Genomic DNA, 22574 nt, shown 5'->3' with positions numbered 1-22574 from the left:
CCCAGCCTGCAGGCTCAGGCCACACGGGTGCCACTCACCCAGACACTGTCACTGGCGGCCAAGAAGGCACACGCACCTGCAGGATGTGCAGCAGGGCGGGGCAGACAACGAATCTTTTATGAGAATAAAAGCCTCTCCTCCGTGGCAGTCTCCTCAGCCCCAAAAGAGGGAGGGACAGGTGCCTAAGTCTTGTCAGAAAAGAGGGTGCTACTCACCCTACTCCAGTCAAGGGCAGGCAAACAGAGCTTATCTTTTTGGTGCCCAAAGAAAGAAGTGTTTAGGGCACAGGTAACATACAATTCTGGAGTCTGAATCCTGCACACCATTCACTCATTCACCCCATAAGCAGACAGGATTTCCATTCAGCAAGACTGAAATGCCGATATTCCTGGGAAAGAGTTCAGAAGACAAACACTATCCCCCACTGATGTTCCCGAGAAGGAGCAGGAAGACAGCAGGAGGCCAGCCAGCGCCAGAAGAGAACATCGTTAGGAGGGAAAAGCCCCAATTCTTGGAGTACTCACCAACAAAGGAAGATGTCGGTGAATGTCTCTGCTGTGGTGAAAAGTGCAAATATAATCCAGTACATCATCCATTTGACCTGTTGAACGAAAAAGTAACAAAGCTAGTAGAGAAGGTCAAAGGTGAATGGCTGCCCAACAACGAGAAGAAAAGGCCCAGATGCTGGGGCGCGTCCAGGCAGTGCTGCTGCATGTCTATCCCACTCCCCCCATCCTTCCCAAGCTCATGTCTAGCTCCACTCCAAACCTTGGGGCTGGAGGCAAACGGGCTGTTTCCACGATTGACCCAGGCTCAAGGTCAAGGTGGACCCTAGGTGACCTTCACTAGCCCTCAGGTGAGCCAGGGAGGCCTGTGGACCAGGAGTGACTCAGGATTCACTCAGGTAATTTTTCCAAGTAAACTTGCCAGGCCTTCACAGAGACACACCCAGGAATGAACTGTAGAAGGCTGTCTCTCTGGGATGGAGTGGTGATAATCCTCACTAAGATTCTCTCCTGTGAGAAACCCCTCATCCCCAGCCTCCTGCAGGAACTAGATCTTTTTAAAAATCTCTCCCACATGAGCATCCATTCCATTTCCACTGCCTCTCACCCTGAGTTGAGGTTGTGGTCCCCTCTCTCCCATTTCCCTTGTCTCTAGGCTTTCCCCTCCCCAACCCATCCTACAAACCAGCGGTCACCAACCTTTCGGACCTCACGGACCACCAATGGTCCACGGACCACCGGTTGGCGACTGCTGCTACAAACCATCCCCATCCTAGTCTTCCAAAAGCATGAACTCATCAGACTACTCCCATCTTTTGCTTGGTGTCTCTACCTCTGCCTCCTTCCCAATCTGTCCTCCAGATTCCAGTCAGAATGATCTTGTTAAATCCAAACTTGATGATTCTCTTTCCAAGCTTTTATTTTTTTATTTTATTTTATTTTTTTAAAATATATTTTATTGATTATTTTACAGAGAAGAAGGGAGAGGGAAGGGAGAGGGATAGAGAGTTAGAAACATCGATCAGCTGCCTCCTGCACACTCCCCACTGGGGATGTGCCTGCAACCAAGGTACATGCCCTTGACCGGAATCGAACCCGGGACCCTTCAGTCCGCAGGCCGACGCTCTATCCACTGAGCCAAACAGGTTAAGGCTCCTTCCAAGCTTTTAAAGTCTTCAATGGTTAAGATAAATCCCAAATTCCTTAAAATGTTATAAACGTCCTTGCATGAACTGGACCCTAATTACCTCCGTAGAAAGCCCTCCGTCTCACCCACACTTGCTTGAATTTTCCACTCGTTATAAGGAACCTGATCAGGGCATCTCCCTTTGCCTCCATATTTCAGCCCTCAGATCTCAGCCCAAAGGTCATTTCCTCTAGGAAGTGTCCAAAGTGGGGTAAGTGCACTTTCCTTTTTCTCTCCCACAGTGTCATACATGCTCCCGTCGTAACACTGAACGTCCTGCTTTGAAAGCACCGGCTTATTGCTATGCTTTTCTTACTCGATTGTAAGTTCCCTGAGAGTGGAAGCCAGTTATTTTTGTACACCACTGTAGCTCTAGTCCCCCAAACAGCTCCTGGCAGGTAGTATGTACTCAGTGAGTATGTCTTGAATGACTGGATTAGAATGTTGGCATTGTCAATGGGAAAGAAAGGATGGTTTTAAAAAGACTGAGAAAAATATGCTTTGGGAAATACTGGCCTACGTGGCTTTTGGGGAAGAAAATAGAGAATTAGGATGGTTTCAAGGTAACAGATGCTCCCCATGAGTACCGGCTGAATAGATGATGGGTATACATGGGAGGAAAGGGGCCTGTTGAAGTCGGGGCATGGTGAGACATGGAGCCACTCACACCAGCAAGGAAGTAAACAAAGGGTCAACTTAGGGAGAAGAGGCTGAGCTCCAAGAACCCGAGGGCAGTCTGAGGGCCCAGGAGACGTCTAAGAAGCATGCCCAATAGGCCTCTGGAAAGGCAAGACCAAATCTCAGGAGGGAGAGTGGGGCCATGGCCAAAGATGAAGGAGGCATGGGGATGAAGGGGCTTGAAGTGTTAGCCTGAAGAAGTTTCCATCATGAACCCCTTCTCTTTAAAATGCTTTCATGTGGAAAGGACGGTGTGAGAATGATTCACTGAGCCTCAAAAGGTAAATGGGATATTGGTGGCTCAGATGGAAACCATAAATAAACTACCAGGAAATGTTTTCCCCCATCAAACCACAGAGTAACCCAATGATGGCTATTTTTTCCAAGGTATGAAAGAGAAGTTGCCAGGTTTGAGGGATTCTATCCAAAATTCCCTGCAAGACATGGAGAGCATGGGCAGGACGGCGTCCAGAAGAGAGAGAGGGAGCTATGGCCAATTTGAGAGGTGTTGACCAGGAGCAACTCTGGAATGGAGAGTTGACAGCGGGGCTAGGGAGTCCCTCTGGACTGATCCGGGCAGGACCCAGCAGTGAGGACATAGGAGAAGTTGTGATCCTAGGTCATAGCAGGAGGGTGGGAAGCAGAGCCTAGAGACTTTCCATGAGCCACAGAGATGGGCTGAGACCCCAGGACCCATCACGAAGCCTCCAGGGCTCCTGGCAGCCTGCAAGAGCCCGCCCCATGGGCTGTGCAGGCAGCAGGCTTAGCCACCTCTGTGGCCTCACCTCACCCTTGGATCCTCCCCTACATCAGTCACCCTATTTCCTGAGTATCCCACACTCCCTCTTGCATCTGGGCCCGCTCTGGCCTCCCAGGGCACTCCCTATGCCTAATGACCGAGAAAGCGACGATTAGAGCCTGGTTTACAGCTGCCTCGGCACCAGCTGCTGGCAGGAGCTCACAGTGGACAGCTGCATAGCCCGGTTGCCCTGAGAGAATGAGGAAGTGAAGTTCCCTCACAGGCAGAACTCTGAGCAGCGCACTGAGCCTGGAAGGAGCAGTGTCCTGAGCTAATGCACCTACACTGCCACCAGGTGTATGAACTCTTTTCTTATTTTCTGTACTCTGATGCTTGGCATCGGAGGCCTTGCTGATTACGGAGAGACTTCCCTCCCCAGGACCAGACAATTCTTAGAAAGAGAAAAAGACATGCCCCAGGGTGGACTTTTCATATGCAAACTCACCAACCCAGAGCCCATACAGAGCACTCACAGGTGGGCCAATATTCCCCAGCCCTAATAACTCCAGGCCAGGTACCAAGGCAGCTAGGGCAGCCCCCACACCCCACCGCCTGCTGAAATTATTCCAGCTAGCCAACCCTAAATCTGACCACCCTCCCCTACCTGACTTCCCTGCAGAAACCAGTAGGGGTTGTGGCCCACCTCCTCTGGCCCTGGAGGTGTGCTGGGCCTCCCGCCTTTAAGGAGCTGTGAGTAAAAACGTCTTTCTTCATGACAGTCATTTCTGTGTCTGCATGCCTCACCATCCCTGATTAAAGCAAATCCCAAGTACATTTTAAAATACAAGGTAAGGATCTGGCAATACCATGAGGTACATGGAAGGGTGGCTGAGACTGGTACTGGGCCGTGGTCACATTCTGGAACGATGTGGATGGACCCCCAGATGGCAGACATCTGTGAAAAGCCCGTGCCTGACCAGCACCATCGGAATCAAGGAGGAGCTGGTTAGAAATACAGAATCTCAGACCCCACCTGAGACCCTACGGATCAGAATCTGTATTTTAATGAAATCCTCTGTTCATTTGTACTCATGTTAAAGTTTGAGATTCACTGGTCTTGTTACAGCGTAGCAAGAAGCTAGGGACATTCCAGGGCAGGAGGAATAGGGAAACTGAGACAAGAAAATTAAACGTGGCCAAGCAGTTTGGACAGCTTGCAGCTGGCTTGTAAGTAACAAGCCATTATCTTCCCCAAACCAAAGACCCTTGAGAGCAAATGGTTAAAAGTCTCTCTAAGTAGAGAAAGCAGGAAAGGAGAGGGGAAGGGGGGAGGAAAAAAGAGCAGTTTATTTCACTCCCTAAACAGAAAAGCCATCAGTTTTGGGGCTTGGCAAGATAAAACTGCCAGGTGCTTCCCACAAATTCTGGGAAAGCCACAACAAAGTGAAAGGGGGACCTTGAAAACTAATCTGCACCCAAGACACTCGGCAGAGAGATTTATAATCTATAGACAGAAACATATATAAGGCAGAAACCTCCACCCCACTCGCTCCTCAGATTCGCTGAGAGAGCCCATACACAATCTTTGCTGGATGATTGCTTGCCTTGTTCCTTTAATAAATTTGCATGTTTTACTTTCTTAATAAATTCACTTGAACACAACACCATGACCTGGAGTCACTTGTTTGGATTCATTTATATGAGCAGATAAGAACTGAAATGGGACAGCCTCTCCCTCAGACTCAGGGGGCTGTCGGGTAACTTACACCGCTGGTGTCTGTGAGAGGTGCCGTAACAGTCTGACTCACAGCCTTTCTGCTTCTCAACCCTAAACTTCCGAGTTCTACTTTTTAATAATTTTAATGCCCGGAGGATAGGCGCTTCTAGCAGGGATACAATTGGTTCCAATGAAATAGAAGCAGAGACTAGACCAGTGATGGCGAACCTATGACACGCGTGTCAGAGGTGACACGTGAACTCATTTTTTTGGTTGATTTTTCTTTGTTAAATGGCATTGAAATATATAAAATAAATATCAAAAATATACGTCTTTGTTTTACTATGGTTGCAAATATCAAACAATTTCTATATGTGACACGGCACCAGAGTTAAGTTAGGGTTTTTCAAAATGCTGGCACGCTGAGCTCAAAAGGTTCGCCATCACTGGACTAGACAGTCACCTGACCACTTCAGGACCACCATGCCACTCAGAAGTGGATAATAAAGGGACTTAGGGGCTTCGATGGGGTGACTGATCCTGATGGTCAGGGGAACCAGGGTTGCTGCTACACAATGTGCAGGGGAGGAAGTTAACGGTCCTGGGGGATCTCCGACTACAGTCTCACTCAGAGGTAAAAGTCAATGACTCACAGAGGCAGGATTACTAAGGCCTCACGATCCTCAGGAATGAAGATTCAGGCCACACCCTGGATAAGGAAGCTCTAACTCAGTGGATCTCAACCTTCTGGCCCTTTAAATACAGTTCCTCATATTGTGACCCAACCATAAAATTATTTTCATTGCTACTTCATAACTGTAATGTTGCTACTGTTATGAATCGTAATGTAAATATCTGATATGCAGGAAGGTCTTAGGCGACCCCTGTGAAAGGATCGTTCGACCACCAAAGGGGTCGCGACCCACAGGTTGAGAACTGCTGCTTACTGAACCAAAGCTCTGATGGAGCATGCATTAGATGGTGGAAGAAGGAAGCAAAGGAAAAAATGCTGGATGTGCTATGAAACTGTAGGAGCCCAGAGCAGTGGTCGGCATACTGTGGCTCGCGAGCCACGTGCGGCAATTTGGCCCCTTGAATGTGGCCACGAAGTTTCAATTGCACTGTGCATGCGCGCCTGCACGTGGTATTTTGTGGAAGAGCCACACTCACGGGGCCGCAGTTTGCCGACCACTGGCCCAGAGCACCTTCTGAATTACCCTGGTCCCACGGGTGTCATGTTTTTCAATGTCTTTTGAGCTATTTTACAACTTTGATTTCCACATTTGCCCAAGAAATCAGTTGAATATTTTAAAACAATTCATTTCATCACTCCTGATTGGTTATGTGTCTGTTCTTTGGAATCTCCTTTGATGTGTTTTTAGCAACTTACTGGTTCCCTCATTAATTAATGAGTTATGTAAAATTTTCACACGTGTTAATTTTATATTTGTACAAGAGTCGTGATTTTACCCTTTAAAGATTATCTTTTAACAAAAGACATAAACACAAGTTATGAACTTATGACCACTTGCATGACTAAGGACTGTAGCTTCTACCAAGATTTTCTTCATTTTTTTGGTAATGTATAGATTTAAATATTTTAACTAATTTTATTTTTATTTATTCTCCTTCTCCCCCTAATAGAGTATATGGGTGGTTCACTCGATCATTTAATTTTTTAGAGTGCTGAATATTAAGATTAGATCCTGTCAGAGCCAGAGGAAGCGAGGTACTGGACCTGCAGCTGGACTCAGCTGAAGAAATTTGGATTTAACAAGTAAATGAGTTGCACAGAATTCTTGTTGGAAGGTTTTTTAAAAGCCAAAACCTGGGTAAAGGAGTGGATGTCAATGTTGGGCAACCAAACAAGTAACTGTAATGGAAATATATATACTGTATATGTGTGTGTGTGTGTGTGTGTATATATATATATACACATATATATATGTGTATATATATATATATACACACACACACACACACTGTATATATACAGTCATATTATATACTGTATTTTAATTTCATTAAACATCATAAATTTTATTGAATATAATTATATGTAATATGTAAACAATATATGTTTATTACCAGTATCCAAAGCCTTCTAATTTTGAGATTGCCTTTTTGGGCAGCAAGTCCTATTATCTAGGCTTCAAATGCCCCTAGCCAGGATTTCGAATCTTCACAGACTGTTCCAAAGGCACAGGCAGCCAGAAGCCAGTGTCCATGGTGACGATACTGGCAGCAGCTTCCTAACCAGACCTTTCCTGTGGCATAAGCTTACCTGTCACCAGGTTTCTGGGATCCTCCCCAATTTGAGTATCTTCCCCCCAGCCTTCTAGTTTGTCCTAGGAATTCCCATAAGTTCCTTTCTGTTTAAGTGCAGTGTGTTTGGAAAGACATAAGAAGCTATGAATGTTGACAGCAGTGTTTTCTCAAATGGAGGATCCAGTAAAAAGTCTGATTTTCATTCCGGAAGTCTGGGCCGGATGCGAGAGTCTTCGTTTCTAACAAGCTCGAAGGTGATGTTACTCATTCTGGTCCACAGGCCACACTGAGTATGGGACGAAGAGCACTCAATGCTCATAGAGAAGAGGCTGGGAAGTAGGGAGGAGCAAGACAGAGGGTGTTCAAGCCTGTATAATGGGTCCGCACTCGATGTTGCAGGCGAGAAGCAGTCATTCAAGGATCCCAGGGGATTGAAATGAGTATTCCCACTGTTCAAAGGCTTCTAGAAGTTATATAGAGTCTATATTATAGACAACAGAGTGTGAGATGAGGGACAGGAGGCAGGAGAACCAATTAGGAAGTGTGGCAGGCAAAACACTAGCCCCTGCCTGCCCCCAAATGATGTCCTCATCCTCGTCTCCAGAACCCATGACTATGCCTACGGCAACTGGGCCTTTGCAGAGCCGTTAAGCTAAGAACTTTCAGATGGGAGACCATCCTGGACTATCAGGCGGCCCGCTGTGTCCCATGAGTACTTTAAGGCGGAGACCCTGACCCGGCGGTGGCCACAGGGAGATGGGACTATGGGAGGATGTTCAGGGATGAAACACAGTGGACCTGAAAGAGGGAGAAAGAGGCTCCAGCCCAGGAATGCAGGTGACCCGCCTCCAGGAACTGAAAAAGGCAAGGAAGTGATTCTCCCCTAGAGCCTTGCCTGTGTTAAGCCCCTAAATTCATGGTCATGTGTTACAGGAGCAATGAAAACTAGGAGAGGAGGCTACTGCAACATTCCAGGGAGGAAATGATGACAACCTTGTTTAAGAGAGTGGCTGCAGAAACGGAGAGACCTGGTCTGACAGATGATTAGGGGACTAGGGACGTAGTCGCCAATCAGGTGTGTGCATGGCTGGGTGGTGAGGCAGAGGCAGGGGTACAAGGAAATTCCCAGGTTTCTCTCCTGGACAAATGGATCCATGGTCAAAAGGAGAAGAGAAGCAAGTGTACACGTGTGAGCGTGCCCGTCTCCCTAACACTATTCAGCTTCTTTCTTCCAATTCCATGTTTACCAAGAAACCATCTCATCTTTATTCTCAAGCTTTCCTTTCGGGAAAAACACGTGTTCACCAGCCAACACACACAGCTGCTCTGCTTGTCAGTTATATGTTTCACTCTAAATTTATGAATTGCCCTTCTAGTGACAAACCGGGCTCCTGTGAGATTGGTCAGAGCAAAACAATTTACCAGGCTTTGATCTCTCCCAGAAGAGCGGACAGAGCTGAGTTTCTGCCCCTATATAGCAGAAGATGGGGTCTTGAACCACGGTGACCCCAGCTTTGCCTCCTCACCTGGCACAGCTGCCTGGCGCCCTGGGCTGGAAGGGAGACCTGGAAGAGGCTGCCTCATGCTTCACCCCTGTGCCAGGTCAACGGAGACTCATGAGCTTCTGTGCTTATAACTTAACAGCTATTTACAGCTCACGCTCAGAGGCTCCCAGTCTCTGGGGAGAACCCACCCCTGTCTGGACCCCCTGCTTAGTAGCAATGGCAAGCCTGGGCGAGCAGTTCTAGGAAACCGAGAGGGGAGGGTGGTCAATTCTGGTTGCAGTTGACTGGGAGGTGGCTGGTTTCATCATAAAGATGTCCTGGGGTTTCCGAGAAAGGAAACGATGATGTTTCCAACCCTCTTTACCTGACAAAGTTGCCAAGTGACACCTCTGAGTCACAGAGGGAGAGCGAAGACCCTCTGTCCCTCACGACACTGGGGGTCAGGGCTGCTGCTCTTCACCCCGCAGCTCAGGTGAAGAAAAGGAGGCTCTTGGAAGCCAGCTTCTCGCCACCCATTGCATCAAGCAAGTCAGAGCCAGCACTTGACTTCAGGCTCTTGCTGACAAAATCCACATCCTCTGTACTTGGACCTGGGTCTCTCTCCTTCCCTCTACCCGCCCTGCAGGTCTCTGTCAGTCAGGGGTGGTCTGATGGTTCTGTCTAGAGGTGCCCACACATCGAGGGCCGTGACCCCGGCTCCCAAATCCACTCAACAGCAATGCATCCTCCAAACCAAGGAGCCCCTTCCACGTGCTCTGCCCTCTGCTAGGCGCTGTGGGGTAATAGCTGTAGAATAATGAACAACTCTCGCCCTCTAAAAGTTTATAAAGCAATAGGGCTTACATCCTGGGGCATCTGAATCGCAGAACTGGGGTGGGATAGAGCCCGAGTCGCAGACCCAGGAGCTGAACCGGGTCTGCTGGTCCCAGGACCCCTGCTCCTGCCCCTGGGTCCCAATAACAGTGCTTTCTGGTCTACACAGTGTTTTCCAGACAAAGAAACAGGCTCAGCGAGGTGAAGTCACTCAGCCCAGGCCACACAGTGGCATGTGGTAGACTGGGGGCCTCGGTTCCTCTCGCTGTACCTCCCTGCGTCCCCTCCTTCTGCACTCGAGTTCTAAAGAGGAAGTGTTGACAGGGAGGGGATTCCTGGGCCACACCACGTAGGTCTCATGAGGAGAGCGATGAAGGGACTCCTCAGCCTGCTGCCAGTGCATCACATCAGAGAGCGCCCACCTCCTCCCGCCCGTTCACACCCAGTTCACTCCCCCAAAGTGCTACTCACATATTCTTTAATGTCCTTTGATTTCACGGCCTTGTAGGAATAATATGCAGGGTAAAGGGTGCCAAATATAAGCCTGGAGGGAAGAGAGAGAAAGAGAAATGTGATTTTCATTCATGATGGGAAATGTCTGTCTTCAATGGCAGGAACCATTCTCTCAGCTACGGAAAGTGCTGCCGTGGGCTTGACTTATGGTTTCCGAATGCCCTGAAGTCTGTTCCTGGCTGGGATGTGCTTCGGAACCTCCTGTTACAACCTACAAGGGTGATTTGGGGTCATGGAAGCCAAACATGGGGTGGGGTGGGAAGCCAACCTGCACAGTAAGACACTCACATTAAAGGTCAGACCTTCCTCTCCTGCTGCTAATCCCCAGATGCTCTATGAGCCTGCGGCAGGCGGCAGGCAGGCACGGTGGGCTTCCTTCACCACTGAAACCAGCTCACTAAAAGTTCCTTCTAATTTCACGCCTCTCCTGCTTGATTTCAGCATCCTGCGGCCGGAACCCGCTTTCCAATTGCAAATCCACGCAGGCCAAGCCGCATGCATCCCCACCCGCATTAACCTGCGTCTCGCTGCTCTTAAGACGAAGAAGCAAAAATAAGGCCAGTGTGACTGTTGGGCAGCAGCTCTCTCAGTCCTGCCTCTAAGGCAGCCGTGGGCAAACTACGGCCCGCGGGCCGGAAATGAATAAAACTAAAAAAAAAAAGACCGTACCCTTTTATGTAATAATGTTTACTTTGAATTTATATTAGTTCACACAAACACTCCATCCATGCTTTTGTTCCAGCCCTCCGGTCCAGTTTAAGAACCCATTGTGGCCCTCGAGTCAAAAAGTTTGTCCCCCCCTCTCTCCCCACCCACACCCCGCCCTCACAGCCAATGTGCATATTATCAGGGTGCTCTTTCACTAGTGTTTGGGGGATACTTTGATTGACAGGATCTCCCCATTGGACTGTAAATGTCTTCAGGGCACAGAATGGACCTGTTTTATTTCAACAATGTATTTCTAGCACCTGCCACACAGTAGGCTCACAATGGATGTTTTTAAATGTATGACTTGACAGGACGTTGGAGCTGGAAGAGTTTATTCCTTTCGCCTGACAGATCAGGTCACCCAGGTGTCCGTTCACATGCAAACTGAGTGGGCACCAGGAGCCAACATCTCCTGGAACACCCCAGGAGCCACCCCCCAGGAGCCAACATCTCCTGTGAACACCCCCCAGGAGCCAACATCTCCTGTGAACACCCACCCCCCAGGAGCCAACATCTCCTGTGAACACCCACCCACAGAGCTTCCGGGGTCCCTGCAAGGAGGCTCCACATTTGGGAACCCCAAAGCCCTGGCTCCCTCCTCAGTATTTAGAGGCCGTACAGAAAACTCGGAGTCCAGATGCCATCTACCACGAAGTGGGCAGCGTTCCCACAGCGCTGCGGCCAGGCAACACCCTGACATTCTGCCTCTGGCTGCCAGGGAAAACCAGTTAACTGAGCAGAGTCCGTTTCTGAGATGCTGGCAGGGACAGGGTTCTTGCACCCTTGCCTCACACAGGCCTCGCCCTACGTGCCAGACAGGCATCGCCTCAGCCCTCAGGCCGCCTCGGCTAGCGGAACCTCTTTCTCGGACGGGACACCGGCGCACAGAGCGGTCAGCCGCTTGCGTGTCAAGGTCCGATGACCGTTGCGGAGTAAAGCCTCTGAAGACTGGCTGATGTCGGCTGGGGCCCTGGCCAGGGCGGCCTCCTCCCAGCCTGGCCTTTCACTCACACTGTCCTCCGGCTTCATCCTCTGTGAGGGCAGGGTTATGTGTGGGGAACACGATAAGCCCGGAGAGGGGACGAGTGTCTGAGGGGAGGAGAAAACGTAGGCCTCAGGTGGGAGGGAAGAAATTTAAGGAAGAGAGAAAGGCACCAGGCGTCGGCGGGGGCACAGCCTGGGGAAGCCCACCGGGTCCAGGAATGAGCCCGCCTGGTGAGGGAGGTCTCCCAGCGTCGCCCTGCCCTCCTCCCGGGCATTCTCAGATACCAGCGTCTGCTTCCCTCCCGGAGGCCTTCCTGACCTCCTCAACCCTGAAGATTAGGTTCCCTCTTCTTAGCCCTTACGCATACACTTGCAGTGGTTTACTCAGTGTCTGTCTGCCACGTTACATGCCCCACAAAGCCAAGGCTGGTCTCTGTCTCATTCATAACCGCGCCGTGGGCCTGGCAAGTGCTCGGCAAGTACCCGGCGTTCTCTGTCTGGTGAAGTAAAGGGCAGAGCCATCCAGGGCACATTCATGACGCTGGGACTGAGCTCTCGACAGCAAGGGGATGCCAGATGGCAATGGCTGATTCAGCAGAGCCTCAGGCAACATGCCCCTGGCTCCCCTGGCACAGATGCCCCGGTTTAGCCAGGTCTGCCAGGAGGGTTTCCAGCCCCTGCCCGGAGGCAGCGTGCGGCTGGTGGAAGAGAGACAAGTGCAAACTCAACAGCCGCTATTTGCTCCTCTGTGAGCTCCCACGAGCAGCGACACCTCTGGTCACGGAACTGGGACCCCTCAGGGGTGCGCGGACGGGAGGCCTGATGTGAAGGGGTGGCCAGTGCCCCCCTACCTGACAGCATGGGGACAGCAAGACAAATTTGCTTTTTCAGACCCTAAAATCTCCATAGCCCTGGCAGGGAGAGGAGCACACAGAGTATCTCACTGCCCAGGGAAGGGAGGATGGGATTAGAATGCTGAGTACGTCTAAATCTATTTTGGAGACAAGAAGTAACAGATGAAGCAGGTCCAAGCCAAAAGGGGTTGGGATCTATGTCCACGCATACCAAGTGCCCCTGCAAGTCCCCTGCCCGCCCCTCCCCAGCCCTCCTCGGCCTCCAGATCTCACTGGCAGCAGCTGTCCCCACAATGAGCCATGCTCATCACTCCCAACTGTGACTTCCCGCCTGCTCTCCGTCCTGCCTAAATCTTAATGCAGGATCTTCCCACAGCCTCACAACTGTTTTTCCTGATAAAGTCCCACTAATCCTTTAAGATCCATCTCAACAAAGCCACTTCTGTGAGTCTTTGATCGCTTGTCCCTCAGAATTTTCTTGATATTATTTGAGTCCATTACAGCCCTTATGCTGTCGTATTAATAAGACATTTAAAATTATGATATCAATATCGCTGAGCACTACTAATGCCAGGCACTGCTCTATAGGTTGTATACATGCCCCACTTAACCCTCAACACCCATATGGGATAAGAATTCCACTCCATTTTATTTGTTTTGTTTTGTTGTTGTTGTTTAATCTTTATTGTTGAAAGTATTACATATGTCTGCTTTTTCCCCCCACTGATCCCCTCCACTTCACCCCACCCCACCCGGGCCTTCAGCACCCTATTGTCTGTGTCCATGGGCCATGCATCTATGCATACAAAGGCTTTGGTTGATCACCTCCCACCCACCCACCTCCCGGCTTTCCCTCCGAGATCCCACACTCTGTTCCCTGCTTCCATGGCTCTGGATCCGCCCAGTTCACCAAGTCTACTCCGTTTCATAGACGAGGACACTAAGGACCCAGGAGACCCCAGCCAGGAGCAGCGCTGGGATGTGGGTCTGGGCAGCCTGACAACAGGGCCTGTCTGTGTCCTCCTGGGCTGACTGTGCTGGCTGACTCAGCGTCCCCAGCCAAACCACGCAGTCCTAGGTGGTCAGTGGGGTCTCTAGTGCCTGGCACAGCCCCTGCTGAAGTGGGTACTTGAGTGAATAAAGAACAAAGAACTGAAATCTCTCTCCAAGGAACTTAACTCACTTGATAGATTCACAAAACTCTCTGTACGAGGTCAAGAGGAAAGCAGTAAAATACTTAGGAGGATCTCCAGCTACTTGTAAGTGCTCACGTCAGCCCCAGAAGAGGGGAGGAAGAGGCGTGTGCCTCTAGAGAGGAGGCGAGGCCGGGCTCTGTGCCCACACACTCCTCCGTTACCTGTGACCGGGCCTCAAACCACCCTCCCTTCTCCACAGTCACTTGCTGTGACCTTGAAGCCTGCCACCCCTAACTTACTGGCTCCATTTATCTGCCTGTCATGTGTTTCCTATGTTTGCCCCCTCCTTCCTCCTCTTCCTCCAAGTCAGGGGCCCTCAGAATGTTTGCTTCAGAATGAAAACAATATGCGTTCTTTCCATCTGTGGGTGCCACGGGGCCACGATCACAGGGGGGCCTATGGAAGAACTGTCCTAGTGGGGGTGTCCAGGAAACCAACACCAAAAGTGAAAGCTTCACAGTTTGACCAAAAGAAGAGTGAGCATCACATCATAACTGGTGCCAGAGATTGCTCTGCGGGGTGCTGGGCACGGCTGTAGGTGCTCTACCTGCCCTTTGCATGTACAAAACCTCTATGATGTGGGCATGGCTATCATCTCCATTTCACAGATGCAAATAAAATCGGACGACGCAAATAACTGGGCTCAGGTCACACAGCAAGTCCAAGGCGAGGCTGGACAAGAACGTGGGATTTCACAGTGTGGGCGCTAAATCAGTGACGTTCCCACTTGTTTGGTCGAACAAAATCAGTAACATATTTTAATCACCCATTATTTGCATTACCACAAATCCTTGGCTTTGCTGAGGAAATTTTTTAAAGTCATCATGAGAAGCAACTTATTTAAAATGAAACTGTCTAACACATAAGCCCACTTACCAAGGCTCATGCAAACTGGAACACAGCTTGGATTCTGCTGAAAACAAACGAAAGAGTGAGGGACTCTGTCAATACCTGTGTGTTGTGGACTCCCCCCGTTCCCCCAGAATCCCTTACATGCCTGTCTAACACTCCTCTGATCTTCCACACTCAGAACACGCTGTGGCTGTCCCTGTCCACAGAGCTGCTCAGCTCCTGTGAATGGGGGGCGTGGCCTGGCTGTACAGCCACGTGAACTCTAAGCTGCACACAGAAGGAGGGACCACCTCGGAGGCCTGGGAGCTGGGGGGCCTTGGTGCTGGTCTGTGCTGCACCATTCAACACACAAGAGTCCTTGGTAAGTGCCCAGGAGCCTCACCTGTTTCATTTCCTCTGCCCATTGGGGTGTCCCCACAGGTGCTGGTGGGAAGGTCAAGTGCGATGACATGCAATAAAAAATGCTGAAGACGAAAATGCTGCACAGATCTGTGAAATTATTTCCCCCACGGTGGAGGCTCTAAGCCGAGGGCCCGGTCTGCGGCGTCCCACCACCAGGAGGGGCGACGCCTCCGTGGGAGTCATTTACCCAGTCCCAGGGGAAGGCTGGGTCCAGCACTGTGTCCATAAGACCCAGGAATGCCCGGTGGCTGGGAGACCCAGGATGGCCACTGCCTCCAAGGCAGTCCCCTGGGGGTGGGGTCGGGGAAAGAACACAGTGTCTTTCAGAGGTGTGGGAAGTGGTTCCACTGTCTCAGCGGAATCATAAAAGTATCCTACCCTCTGATTCGCTCCTGGGTTCTGGGTGTGTGACATCAGGGAAATGCCTTTTTCCAGAAGGTTCTGGAGAGTCTCAGAGGACACATGAAGTCAAGTCTGGATCCCTCCCAAAATAGAGAAGATGACTGACAAGTTTATGCTACTCTCTTGGCCTATGTGCATTCGACCCAAGAAAGCTTTACTATAAATGGCACAGTTTGCAGTGGGATCTTACCTCCCACCTCAACCCTGACTGTCTGTGGAGAAATGCATGGGCTGAGGCATCTCTGGAGATACCCCTGGGGGTACAACTAAAGGAACTGGAAGTCTCCCACATTCTAGTGTGACTAGTTCTACAGTGCCTTTGCCATGGTAGCGGGTAGAGAAGAAGAGCTGGCTGGCTGGTTTGTTGATTAGATGGCTGGTTGGTTTGGGAAGTGGTTGAATTCAAGGAGCAGGGGGTCTAGAACACAGGGCCCTGGGAAAAGGGGCCTGCTCTGGGAGAAGTATCAGCCAGGGCCCAGAATGACACCTCTGGGACCCTGTGCAGTGAAGGGGGATGTGGCACAGGTGAAGGAGTCCCAACTGAAGGTCAGGAACCCTGGTTCTAGGCTCAGCTCTGATCTGAACTGGTGGGGTGATCTTGGACCCCCCCCCCCCCCCCGCCCCAACCACTCCCCTTAGCTAGGCAGCCTCTCTCTCTCTCTTTTTTTAATCCTTACCTGGGGACATGCTTAGAGAGAGGAAGGGAAGGGAAGGGAAGGGAAGGAAGGGAAGGGAAGGGAAGGGAAGGGTAGGGGAGGGGAGGGGAGGGGAGGGGAGGGGAGATCAGCTGCTCTCTGCACATGCCCCAGCCGGGGTTCAAACCCACAACCCAGGTATGTGCCCTGACTAGGAACTGAACTGACCACCTTTCGGTGCACAGAACGATGCTCAATCAACCAAGCCACTCTGGTGGCTGGGCTTGGCAGTCTCATTTTCACTCAGGAAATACTGACCTACTGACCTGGTAAATATCGTACCGACCTGGTATAGTTGCTGGTGAGCCAGCAGTGAGCAGGCGGGTGGAGCAGCCCCTCCCCCAGCTCAGGCATTCTTTCTTCCCCTGACTTCGGTCTCACCCAGGTCCGGCCCTGCTGCTGCGCAGCTGCTTGGACTGTGTGGGTACTGCTGAGCATGCACTATCCCCGCCTCTCGCACACTCCACATCCTGAGATAGCAAACACCCAAATGGTGCTGATAAGCAAAGCAAGCAGAGCTGTTACAAGGCCCTCAGGCCAGACACGGACAGTCACCGGTCACTCTGGTGTGTTCCTGGGAACTGCAGCAGAGGCAGAGGGGCCAAAGGGGGCATTGTTTTTTGCTGTAACCCTTGTCACCAGCAGGTGGGAACCATGGGTCAGCCAGGCAGAGTGCTGACAGCTGTCCTCTGGGAGGGTGGAAAACAAAGAATGGATGGACTGGAAAACAGGAAAACATGGGTGTGTTTTCATCTCTGTGGATGTACAGACAAGCAAGCAATGACGCGAAGCCAGGGTGACAAGAACTGACACCATTCCTGGTGTCAAGAAATTCCACTGATCAAAACACGTCCATAGCTCCCTACGGCCCAAAGAAAACTTCCAAACTGCTTACCTTTGACGGAGGGCTTCCTCCACCCAGCCTCAGCCCAGCCCACCAGCCTCACCCGCCCTCCACCAACTCCTGCGCACACCTCGTGCGGTTCTGCCACTGTGCCCTGCCATCATTCAAGAGCGTGGAATGTTACTTGTTTATGTTGGTTGTAGACAATGTTTTAAAGACAGTAGTCTCCCCTTACCCGCAGGAGAGATGTTCCAAGGCCCACAGTGGATGCCTGACACCGTGGGCAGCACCAAACTGTTTTTGTTGTACACATACACACCTTTTTGCTTAAAGGAAGCACCTTATGGCTTCTCGTTGGCATATCTGCATCAGCAGTATCACTGCGCTTGCACTTTGGGGCCGTTATTAAGTAGAATAAGGGTTACACAAACAGTGTGATACTGCAACATTAGTGTATATGTACAGCATGGATACCCTGGGCAAAGAAATGTTCACATTCCCGTGGGAGTGAATGGGACAGTGTGAGATTTCATCCCGCTACTCAGAACAGCGCACAAGTTAAAGCAAGCATGTCAAACTCAAAGGCTGACACGGGCCAAATAAACAAGGTGTAAGTTTATGTGGGCTGCAAAAAACAAAAGCTTCAATTTCCATAGAAACGTAGGTTTATTTCAATAGAGACATGCTGAATTCAAAGGGCTGAAATAAATGAGTAATCATTAACATAAAATAATAGAACATTTTAATAAAAATTAATATTTTTTTCTTGAACATTAACTTACCAGACACCGATTAACTGAACAAATTAATAAGCATAATGCAAATAAACCTATTTTCTTGTTCTTTGAAAGCAAAATATTTCCTTTTGCGCACACCCCACAAGTCAGTCCAAGACTAATGACATGGCAATCGGCTGCTAGAATATTCACTGCTAGTATTAGCAGAGAGAAATGGTGTGCCTGCGCGTAAAGTGCATAAGGAAAATGAATGCAACATGATTATAATAATCAGTCATTAGCGAGCGTTGTAGTTCGTTATTAATAATTATGTATAACAGGATATTGTAAAAATTAAGTTACAAAATTTTTATTAAAATGTTTCTTACATATGTTTTATTGGCTGGGCTGCAAAAATATTCATTGTGGGCCACATGCGGCCCACAGGCCACGAGTTTGACATGTTTGAGTTAAAACTTACAAATCATTTATTTCTGGAATTTTCCATTTAAAATATTTGGACTGTAGTTGGATGGGGATAACTGAAACTGCAGAAAGTAAAATCATGGATAAGAGAAGACTACTGCACAGAAAATAATGAAACAAAAATCAAAATCACCCACAATCCAAGCTCTCAGCAATAATAGTAGTTAAAATACTGCTATGCTGGACATGTCCCTCCCATACTGGGTCACCAATAAGTACTTGTATATGTCCCCCCAACCTTCCCCATGCATGCATAGTCTAGGCCAGTGGTCGGCAAACTCATTAGTCAACAGAGCCAAATATCAACAGTACAACGATTGAAATTTCTTTTGAGAGCCAAATTTTTTAAACTTAAACCATATAGGTAGGTACATTGTTATTAACTTAATTAGGGTACTTCTAAGCTGGCCTTTGCTAAAAACGTCCTCAATCTGATTGAGGTACGTTCGCTGAGGTAGACCCCTTCCAACACTCCCATCTTCAACTCGTGCATGAATCGCACGCGCCTGCCCCCCACCTTGCCCCCGCGCTGCGTATCCCGTGGCCCGCATGTGCCACGTCTCCCATCTCCTGCCCGACCGACACGCCCCACTTCTTCTAACGCCACTTCTTCAAAATAGACTCGCTCAGGCTGAAAAACGACTTCTGCGCATGGGCCACGAAGTTTCAATCGCACTGTACGTGCACGCCCACACGTGGTATTTTGTGGAAGAGCCACACTCAAGGGGCCAAAGAGCCGCATGTGGCTCTCGAGCCATGGTTTGCCGACCACTGGTCTAGGGGAAGTATCTGCAGCAGAGGCAGCAGTCCAGCTCAGACTGTCATGGCCACAAGGGGCCCTGAAGGCCATCTGATCCTCCCTCAGCATCCACCATCCCCGCATCCCGTCAGGACGCTACTGCTGACGCTGTCTGAACCCTTGCACGCACAGGCATTTGCTGTCACTCAAAGCAGTCTGGTCCCAGAGGTTGGCATTGGGGCTGAGAAACTTGAGTTAGTAGTTCCTGCTGGGTAGGTGACCTAAAGAGATACAGACTCAGGAGTGAGGGCTGCTACTCTGGGTGCCTACGTTTGGCCCTATATGCAAGGAAAGTAGGAGTCTGGAGAGAGACAAAATCAGAGAAACACATACAACAGAAGGAGAGAGAGAGAGAGAGAGAGAGAGAGAGAGAGAGAGAGAGAGAGAGAGAGAGAGGGAATATAAAGCAGGTGTGGCTAGAGAAGCTGAGACGTGAGACCAGGGCTTGGGGGGTGGGAGGGGCAGGCGTGGGGGGGGGGGGAGGGACTGAAGAAGGAGTGAGAACAGCAGGCTTCCCAACAGCTTCCTACCCTGGGTTCGAGCACCCATGGAATCCAGCTGCAAATCCCTGCCTCTTTATAATGGAGAATTCCGCTTTGGCTCATGCAAAGTCCAGTTGGTTTTATCTATCCTGGTTCATGCAACAACAGCAACAAAAAGGGGAAGATGACTTGACTAAGAAAAAGCCTTCAGACCTCTGACCACTGATGCCCAAAAGCTCAGGTCCCCTTAGCCTTCTCCTCTCCAACCTGAACTGTGCCCTGGGGCTGGCGGAGGCCTCGCTGTCAGCAGCTTATGCATCTATGTGCACAAAGCCCTTCGCACCGCAGTACCACCAACAACCCAACGTATGATGGCACCAAAAGCTTGGGATCTAATTCCTGAGCTGAGACAACCAGAAACCCAGTGGAGCAGCACCCAGGAGTGAAGAAGGTGGCCACATTAGTGTAAGAACGCACATCACCCCAACCAAGCACAAGCACCCACAGAGCTTGGAGAAGCTGGAAGCTGCCCAACGGCGCTACCTGTGTCCCCTCTGAAGCCGGCTCACAGCGCTCCTCAGAGCAGATTCCGGCCCAGCAGAAAGCACGGCAGGTTTTCCCAGGGGCCACAACCCTGCCTTCCCCTCGAGCAGACGGAGCAGCTCACAGCCCCTCGCCCAGCTCCTGCCAGAGCCATAGGCAACAGCGCCCTGAACATGGCGAGGGCAGGGCTCTGGGGCAGACAGACACGGATTCGCATCTCATTTCTGCCTCTGACTGGCTTTATGACTTCAATTAAGTTACTTACTTTCTCTAAGTTTCCATTTCCTCATCTATAAAAATAAGAAACAACCACAGTTCCTACGGTCAGGATTAAATAAAACAAGGGGATTTTAAAGAGACCAGAGTGTTAAAATGTTTTAATACTCGCCAGATATTAGTTTCCCGTCTCCCATCTTGTTCATATTAAATATCCTAATTTATTTTTTCCATTTACTAAGTCACCATCTAAAGTCAATTTTAAAACATAATTCATGAGCTCATCCTCACTATACTCAATCCAGCTGGAACATAAGCACTTGATTCGCGATCATCTTATTTTTTTTGTTTTTTGTTTATAAACACTTTATTGATGTCATTACAGTGGGCAAGTTCCCAGTTACATGCAGATACGAGCGAGGTATTCCTGGGTTAATGCAGGAGCATTTAAAAAATATATATATTTTTTTATTGATTTCAGAGAGGAAGGGGGAGGGAGAGAGAGACAGACAGAAACATCAATGATGAGAGAGAACCACTGGTTGGCTGCCTCCTGCATGTCCCACACGGCGGACTGAGCCCACAACCCAGGCATGTGCCCCGACCAGGAACTGAACCGTGACCTCTGGTTCATAGGTTGGTGCTCAACCACTGAGCCACAATGGCTGGGCAGGATCATCTTATTTTATTTCCAAGTGTCCTCTAAACAGCACCAATTCCAGAAGTATAACTAAGTAATACCAGCAGAGTATACATACCCACCAGGCTGCAAGTTCAGTTCCCGGCAGGTCCGATTCCCTATCAAGCAACTGACTGACCTCTTGGAACCCACATTTGCTCCTGAGCTTAACTGGCCAGGAGACCGCATGCACGAAGCCAGAGCAGTGACCTCCCTGGACAGTGACAGCCGCAGACGCTCCCCCACGCTCTGCTTGCCTTTAATTCCCGTTAGGCTTTACAGCGCCAGATGCTCTTCCCGAAGCTTGAACTCCTCATTACTGGGCGTGAGGCTAATGGAGAGCAGCGCCTTCCCTCCCTGCTGCAGAAAGCTGCGCAGTCCCTCAGGGGGCTCCCTGAGTCCCCGAGTCCTGCCTGGAAAAGGGAGGCTGTGCCCGTAGCTCTGGCCCTTGTCATTCAAGGCCAAGCTAACAGCCTCAGCAGCAACAGGCATTTCCCGCCTCCCTCCTCCCCACCCCCACCCCGCCCCGGCTCCTAACAGGGAAAGCTGCCGCTCCCTACAAATGGAAGCCGCAGCCAATGAGGAGATCAGCGGGGCCTTGCTCTTTGTCTCCATCTCCTTTTAGAATTTATAAACCCAACTCTCAAAAAGCTGCTGATGGGAGCAGAGATTGGTACAATCTTCCTGGGAGGCAAGTTGCCGTTATTTCTCAAATGCTCACAGCATCGATACCTCTGGCCTGGTAACTGCCCTCCTGTACTCAGGCAGACCATCACACCAAAGGACTCTCCGTACTCTGGGGAATCCATCCAGAAGATATCACCAGAGGCAAAGATGAAGGCACAAAGGCATTTCATGGCTTTCTATTATGTAAAAAAAAATTGAAATAAATATCCAACAAAAACTTGACTATATAATTCAAAAAGATCACTAAAATCCTGTTTAGAAATATTTTGGACGCAAGAAAATACTGATATATTAATGTTAATGGGAAAGCAAAAGGCACAGCAACTTCAACCATATCAAAGTTTTGTATTGAGGAAGTCTTAGATCCCTCCAGAATGCATCTCTGGGTGATGGAATGATGAGTGGTTTTATTTTCTTCTTGATCCTTTCCTTTTCTCCCCATCCTATTGCCCACAGCAGCATCAATCCTGTATCCATCACTGTCATGACATAAAGGTGAGTGGGACAATCCCAAACCCCACCAAGTTCAAGTCCAGCTGGACGACACTTAGGCAGACAGACCATCACACCCAAACGCCGCCCTGTGAGCCTGGCCGGGGCTTCTCAATCAGCAGCGTCTCCACGTCTTCACGCGGGGGATGCTCCCGCAGGTCTTGAAAGATGAGCAGTGGGTTAGCAGATGGGGGAGGAAGGGAGGCCGGGGAGCATTCCAGGAAGGGAGAAGAGCATGCACAGACCTGCTATCACTCCCCTGAGCACACCTGCCAGCGCCCACCTAAGGGCTGGGAGCCGGAGGGACAACTGAAGAGGAAAGTGGCAGGCCGGTGACTGAAATACAAAGAAGGAGGAACTCTACCTCCCAGCACAACGCGTGCACATAGCAGGTGTGCGCTAAATATGAGTGAGTGAGTGAATGACTGGGTGAATGAATGCTCAGGGTGAAAGGAGGTTAGAGAAGCAATTTACAACCAAGACTGTGAAGGGAACTAGTAAGTTGAAGGTCCCCCTCCAAGGAAGGTGTGTAAAGATCCACTCACACAAATGCCCTGGGGTGTCTCATTAATATTCCAACATAACCAAGGAAAAGGAACAATTCCTGTAAAA

At 49.9% G+C, this 22574-nt stretch overlaps 1 protein-coding gene across 3 annotated transcripts in view; it reads right to left on the bottom strand.

Moving 5' to 3' along the window:
* Positions 1 to 22574, bottom strand: part of REEP1 (receptor accessory protein 1) — a gene marked incomplete at its 5' end in the record, with an annotated part of 91209 nt that overhangs the window by 37565 nt on the left and 31070 nt on the right. For all 3 annotated transcript variants that reach the window (XM_081101023.1, XM_081101024.1, XM_081101025.1), the window contains 2 exons: positions 525 to 601; positions 9884 to 9956. In XM_081101023.1, the coding sequence (XP_080957149.1) occupies positions 525 to 601; positions 9884 to 9956 (150 nt within the window). The remainder of the gene's footprint in view (positions 1 to 524; positions 602 to 9883; positions 9957 to 22574) is intronic.

Source organism: Myotis nattereri (genome assembly GCF_964212035.1).
Source record: "Myotis nattereri genome assembly, chromosome: 10".
NCBI classification, from domain to species: Eukaryota; Metazoa; Chordata; class Mammalia; order Chiroptera; family Vespertilionidae; genus Myotis; species Myotis nattereri.
The sequence above is the reverse complement of the archived record's forward strand: the minus strand, read 5'-3'. Positions and strand labels throughout refer to the sequence as shown.